The sequence below is a fragment of the Oncorhynchus clarkii genome, chromosome 24 (genome assembly GCF_045791955.1).
Source record: "Oncorhynchus clarkii lewisi isolate Uvic-CL-2024 chromosome 24, UVic_Ocla_1.0, whole genome shotgun sequence".
In the NCBI taxonomy this organism is placed as follows: domain Eukaryota; kingdom Metazoa; phylum Chordata; class Actinopteri; order Salmoniformes; family Salmonidae; genus Oncorhynchus; species Oncorhynchus clarkii.
The window spans coordinates 19,346,372-19,353,747 of NC_092170.1; the positions used below are offsets into that span (position 1 = coordinate 19,346,372).

The 7,376-nt window shown below is 40.4% G+C and overlaps 1 protein-coding gene across 22 annotated transcripts in view; it reads right to left on the reverse strand.

Annotated features, from left to right (window-relative positions):
- The window catches only part of LOC139383180 (synergin gamma-like), a 41,142-nt gene extending 40,330 nt beyond the window's left edge, over positions 1–812 (reverse strand). For 21 of the 22 annotated variants that reach the window (XM_071127576.1, XM_071127575.1, XM_071127590.1 and 18 more), the window contains exon 1: positions 742–800. In XM_071127576.1, the coding sequence (XP_070983677.1) occupies positions 742–776 (35 nt within the window). In that variant the 5' untranslated portion in view covers positions 777–800. Of the gene's footprint in view, positions 1–741 lie in introns of all 22 variants that reach the window. The other variant, XM_071127587.1, reaches the window with a different exon arrangement.
- Between the last annotated feature and the right edge of the window lie 6,564 nt (positions 813–7,376).

Here is a 7,376-nt window from a genome sequence, read left to right on the forward strand (position 1 = left end):
GCTTTGTCCAGGAAGATTCACCATGGCAGCACAGGTTAGCTGCTTTAGTGCTTGAATGTTTAGGGGATAACATCTTATGGGATATTAGCATGATTTGACCTCAGTTTTTTACAAGTTCCCAGTTGTCTTGAAAGCACCAACACCATTGAAGGAGGTTGGGGAGAATGTGTGCAGTGTGGATACTCTGACGTAACGTTAGTTGCTACCGTCCTTATTAGCTCGGGCTATGTTAGCTCGCTAGCTAGTCAGCTCAATTCAACAACCTAAAGATGACAGTGTGTTGAGGTATCGAATCCTCTTAGCCTGCCAATCCATACCTGGGCTGTTCGCACAAGCAACTAGCGTTAGCTAGCAAACAACATCTGACAACTCAGCTGATCTAGCTACTCGCTAACGTTAGCTGGATGGCTAGTTAGCCAACTACAATACTGTGCTGCAAATACGCTTTATATAAACTATAACACATTATTTGTTATTATTATTCGACAGCCAGCAAAGATGTGACAATACATCTAACCGTTAGCACTTCACTATAAAGCTGCATTCCTATGATATCTAGCTAACTTAGGCATCTAGCATTATTAGCTGTATGGCTAGCCTGCCTCGCCTAACGTATTGCAACGCTCATTCTTCACTCGCTATTCCGTGTGTAAATTTAAACCGCAGCTGTCAAGTGCAGAATATCGTAAGACAAATAATTGACTCGTTTCTTAAATATTTATACAGACAGAAAATAAGTACCTGCCACCTCCCCCAGATCCTGGCCGTAACGCCATCTTGATAACATTGGTCTGTGACAGAAAGATGTCGTCGGCAGTGACCGAGTGTGACGGATCTTCCGGGTCACTGTTGTTTCTCCTCCACAAGATGTCACTGTGGTGCTTCTGTCAAACTCACTAAAATATTTGGCATTGCGTCCATTGAACATGATGCCAAGGCTCTTGTTTACAGTAAATATGTAAATTGTGTACCTGTCTTGGTTATATGAAGAAGATGCTTCTCATATCACAAGACAAACCTTTCAAATAGTCCCACATTTCTAAGGTATTTTTGATTTTAGATAAATAAAATATTAATTAACGTCACTGCTGATGATTAATTTCCCTGGGTCTTCCATATCACTGACATTAAAACCCTATCCTGGGCTGGATAGAATTAAACCTGCCTCTGCAAGGTTTGCAAAATGTGTGTTTTACATAAATACTGTCAGTTCAACACATGCATCGATCATGTTTTTTTTTCAGTCCCTCAAACACTCTGATATTATTTGATGACATGGGAAAAGTTATCTTCGTGGATAGGCCTACTGCAACATGGGGTCAATTGACTTGACCCCTCATTCTTCCTAATTGATCAAATTAGATTTCCCTAATATAGATGTAGGATCTTCATTTGATCACCCTTTTGCAGAACTTTCTTTTTAAAAAGCCTTCTGAAGTTTGTAATTTCCACTTTGACATTTCAGACTTTATTTTTCCTTACGAAATGTTTTATCAACCCCTACAAAAACTTCCATTAAATATAATCTACATAATAATATAATTTCCTGTTGCTGCAGGATTATTTTTCTGATGTAGCAAACTGGGTCAAATTTAGATCCTACATCTGTATATCCATTATCAGCATGTCAAATAAACTGATCTTTTTACAGCTTGTTGTATTTCATGGCACCTGCATTTGTCCCCTGAGGGATTTGTCCAACATTTATACTGGCTGAATGAGGTATTGAGGCTATTGTGTGGCCCCTCACATAAATGTTTTCAGCCAGCATCTTCATTGTTGCACCAGTGACAAGGTGGAGTTACAAGGATGAACCCTTCTCCCACTGTTCTGTGGGTGTTACTGTGAAAGATTTACAGCTTAATGAGGGTAGCCACCAGCTAGGATTGACCACATTTATATCATTTTTACTCTGAATGCATCTGATGCTTTCAATAGATCACAGACAGGGTATATCCTGATTGTGTAGAATAATACCCAAATATGCAAAGGAGGATATTACATACTTATGCCTTTGAGTATACCAGTGTGCATCCACATTAGTATACTGAACTTTCTGACAGAAACTGCAATTTCCAGGTTACAAATTGCTACAAATAAATGACTGCACTACAAATATAAACAAATGACTTGACCCATTGGTCCATATTGCGTCCATATTGGTACAATGACACATGGCTACTGAGACAAATTTAACTGATGCTTGGTGCAATACATTCTTTGAAAGAAACTACTAACTACTCATTACTAAACTATAATTACAGATACACTGATTAGCAGTTGTCCTATCCTGTGATTTGTTTTAGTATGAAGTGCTGATTTATACAATATCTACTGAAGGAATTGAATTTGTTTGCTACTTTTTGCTACTTGTGAAACTCCTCACCAGCCCCTCATCAGTCTCCTCAGTCCCTCCTACACAGCTCTTTGAATCCATTCACAGGCCTTGAAGAGAGCATGGGTCTCCTACCCTGCTGGGAGCATAGAGTTTAGCTGGAGGCCGGCAGAGTCAGGCAGGTCCCCCTACGGTGGAGCTGCTTGGGCAGGCTGTGGGCAGGCAGACCCCAGAGGTGGCCCTGTGAGAGAGTCGAACATTAACCCAGGCCCACTCTGGGCATCCCACCATTCTCCATAAATCATCAACCTCTTCAGTACCAGGCCAGTGACAGCATCAGCATGACAACTGCAATCTGTCAGGATCCTTCTGTACTGTATATGATCTGTCTCTGACGGTAGAAGACAAGATGAGACACATCTCATTTACTATCCATTTAGAAACAATGGGCCAAAAAGAGCTTTCATTCTTATTCTGACCTATTCCTCTGATGGCCTGCTAGTAAGATTGATTCGCTCTGGCTGTGAAAGGACTCCCCATTCGACTTATTTATCCTTTAACAATGTAATGTATCACATCTGAGGGTTTATGGCCTACTGGATAAAACTCATTTGTTTATATTTTTAGTGCAGTAATTTACTTGTAGCAGTTTGTGTCCTGGGAATGGTTGTTTCTGACAGAAAGTACTGTGACAACAACTCTCAGATGTATAGCACTTTGTTCTATTGACTGTTTGTTTCTCTACTTCAGTCCTGTTGTCTCCTGTGTTTATGATACACAACTGTCAGACTCTCAGCTAAATTATGGCTTGTAATAGATAGAACATCTTCCAGGAGGATTTGTCCTACTTTTTACATGTTAATTGAGCCCTTTGTGTTGGCCTGGACAACTACTTTTCATTTAGTATGGCATAAGGGTTTATATACTTGCACACTGAAGACAATAAAGTAGTCCCACAACAATGAGCAGGTTACATCAATTTACAGTACTTTTTACTTGACATTGCAATTTCTGCCAGTTACTGCAGATGAATTATATAATGAGCAAAAAGGGGATGAAAGGTTTTTTTAAATAAACGCAAAAGAAAAAGAGTTTTCAAATGTAATCTGGACCTACAACAACAGAGAATTGCATTGAAATGCGTATGTAAGAAAGAACCAAAGGCCACCTATGCTGTCTATATTTGTCAAACTGCATCACTGTAGGTGGTAGTGAGGGAGATGTACAGTGAAGGGCTAGGATTGTTCTAACTCAGGCCTGTCTGAGAACAGAAGCACAACAGAGGAGCTCTCTCTCAGTCAGATCAAGGGCTTTGATGGAAGACGCCTCTATCAAAGCTGCTGTATACATGTGTATGTACTTCTCCATGGAGGGCTGGCCGGTGGGCCTGAACTCTGTTCGCTGTGGCCAATTAGCCCTGGTAGAGAGTGGCCTCCTGACCCCTGACCCCTGCTGGGCAGTCTTATCCATTAACCCCTTGGGCCCCAGCTGGAGTTGATGTAGTACCCATTCTTTTGGGACTGCTAAACACACGGCCACATTCACCCTGCCGCTTCCACTTTCCGTCCCTGTGTCCCTTCCTTCTGTTCCCCACGTGTCCATCTCGCTCCTTGCGTTGACCTCTGGACCTGAAGATTCCCTCCTCTGTCTTGGCAATACACTAGTGAACAAATGTCAAACTCTCTGGTCAGTGAAACCTATCCTTCCTTACATGTTCTACTCGCTTATTACAATTTAGCTATGCTGTAATCGGTATCTGCATGACTTTTCTCTTTCCCGGCTTAACTTTCTCCTCTACCTCCCTTTATCACCAACTAACACCACATCTTCCTTTTTCTGTCCTCTTTGTTTTTCACAATGTGGTCGATGACATGAATGATGACAATACCATGTCGGTCATTAACCTGAGCTCTCTGGCTAGAGATTCCATAACAGAGACAGACTGGATGACAAATGGGGGCAGAATTCAGGGAAGAGACTGTAGGTTCATTTGTTTAACAATGGTTGATGGATCAACATCACATCAAATACTATTGAAACAAAAGGCAATGATGTAAGACTAAAATAAATGCACAAATAGAATCACTAGATTCTGAGTTCAGATATGGAGATATTAGAAGCTGCCTGGCAGTTAGATTTCCCACCAATTTTAGTTAGACTATAATATTTAAAGATAGACAGTCAAATATTTCATCTCACAGAGCCAAAATGCAAACGTAGCCAAAATGATGCAATAAAACACACAATGATAATGTACAATATTAAATATTCAGTCCAATGCTATTGTCAATATGTGCTCACATGAACAAACATAATCTGTGATTTAAGTTATAAATTACTCTTAAATTATAACACACAAAAAATCAGATTAGCCCCAGAAAACTGCTGAATTATAATTTAATTTAAATAGTTGTGTTAAGTTTTCACACAGCAATTTTGATAGAGATTATGTAAGCTATTGGGTGACTTTAATGCTGTATCGTATAGCATTGTAAATTCCCCTTTCCAAAAGGATGCAAATGAGTAAAGTGCTCTTTCTTCTATAACCTGTGTTTCTTTCAGTGAAAAGTAGTTAAAGAGCAGTAGTCAGATCTTTAGTGACTCCCTGGGCCTAAAATCAAAGGGCTCATTGATAGCCAAACAGAGCAACATCATTGGATTACAAGGGCTTCCCCAGCGTGACTCCTCCTCTTAGAACTATGGAGGACAGTCTCTTTCAGGGTCTTTCAGTTCTCTTTAAACTCAGGATAGAATAGCTCAGCCAGAGTATTACTACAGTAATTTGCCATCACATTACATTAACTCTTACAATAAATATCCATTCACCCTCCTGTATATTGCGGTCTCTCATTGTGTATTCAGGTTTTCTTGGACAACACACAATAAAGTGCATTCTAACACTTTGTAAGATAACATGCTCACTGACTCACAGATGAATTTATCAAAGTTGTCCCCTTCCAGAGAGAAAAAAACCCAGGGGCTAATCTTGAACGTTGCTTTTTGTATGGCTGAGATCCTGTCATAAACAAATTATATGCAAAACACTCACTTGTGTCAGTGGGGGAAAGCCGACCTTAAGAGTTGGACACTATAAACTGGATGAATGCAGTTCTAAAACCATATCATATTACTCCACAGAGGATGCAGTTTACGTTCAGATTTGAGACACTGTATGTTTGTTGTAGTTTTGAGAGAATGTTGTAGTGTTGTACAGCTGAATTAGTATTGCCTAACTGACTCCCGCTATAACTGTGCATTCAAAACAGTTTCTACATTTGAATATTTCCATTTCCATGTGTCATCCTCCCAATGTTCAACTTGTGTAATAAAGTTTGTATGAAGGAAAGACCCTTGAGTATTCAAGCAAAGAAACGTTAAGCTAACTTGTGGATGATTCATTCGTTTGAAGTGCAATGCATTTCTCAATCACTTCTTTCTCAACCATAGCGAGTAAAATGTAATTATTACTTTGATAATGAAATAGTGTAAACCAATTGGTTTTATATTTGTAAGTACAGTTGAAGTCCGAAGTTTACATACACTTATGTTGGAGTCAATAAAACTCATTTTTCAACCACTCCACAAATTTCTTGTTAACAAACTATAGTTTTGGCAAGTCGCTTAGGACATCTACTTTGTGCATGACACAAGTAATTTTTCCAACAATTGTTTACAGACAGATTATTTCACTTATAATTCACTGTATCACAATTCCAGTGGGTAAGAACTGTACATTCACTAAATTGACTGTGCCTTTAAACAGCTTGGAAAATTCCAGAAAATTCTGATAGGCTAATTGACATAATTTGAGTCAATTGGAGGTGTACCTGTGGATGTATTTCAAGGCCTACCTTCAAAGTCATATCCTCTTTGCTTGACATCGTGGGAAAATCAAAAGAAATCAGCCAAGACCTCAGAAAGAAAAATTGTAGTCCTCCACATGTCTGGTTCATCCTTGGGAGCAATTTCCAAACGCCTGAAGGTACCACATTCATTTGTTCAAACAACAGCACGCAAGTATAAACACCATGGGACCACGCAGCCGTCATACCGCTCAGGAAGGAGACGCATTCTGTCTCCTAGAGATGAACGTACTTTGGTGCGAAAAGTGCAAATCAATCCCAGAACAACAGCAAAGGACCTTGTGAAGATGCTGGAGGAAATAGGTACAAAAGTATCTATATCCACAGTTAAACAAGTCCTATATCGGCATAACCTGAAAGGCCACTCAGCAAGGAAGAAGCCACTGCTCCAAAACCGCCATAAAAAAGCCAGACTATGGTTTGCAACTGCACATGGGGACAAAGATCGTACTTTTTGGAGAAATGTCCTCTGGTCGAAAAACACCATCCCAACCGTGAAGCACAGGGGTGGCAGCATCATGTTGTGAGGGTGCTTTGCAGCAGGAGGGACTGGTGCACTTCACAAAATAGATGGCATCTTGAGGCAGGAAAATTATATGGATATTTTGAAGCAACATCTCAAGACATCAGTCAGGAAGTTAAAGCTTGGTCACAAATGGGTTTTCCAAATGGACAATGACCCCAAGCATACTTGCAAAGTTGTGACAAAATGGCTTAAGGACAACAAAGTCAAGGTTTTGGAGTGGCCATCACAAAGCCCTGACCTCAATCCTATAGTAAATTTGTGGGCAGAACTGAAAAAGTGTGAGCGTGCAAGGAGGCCTACAAACCTGACTCAGTTACACCAGCTCTGTCAGGAGGAATGGGACAAAATTCACCCAACTTATTGTGGGAAGATTTTGGAAGCTTGTGGAAGCCTCTCAAATAGCCTCTCACATAGCCTTTCACATAGCCTCTCACATACCCTCACACATAGCCTCTTGCATAGCAACACAATCATGCTTAACCTCAGCTGAGCAATGTGAGAGACAGTGGCCAGGGTCCATGTATGAATTACACGTCATACATGTTGTTAGCAGTGGCCTCCCCTCTGTGTGCCCTCTAAAGACCTAGCCCATTCATAATAACAATGTGAGACTCCCGATACTGTGCTTACCGAGACACCAGATTGGCCCTTT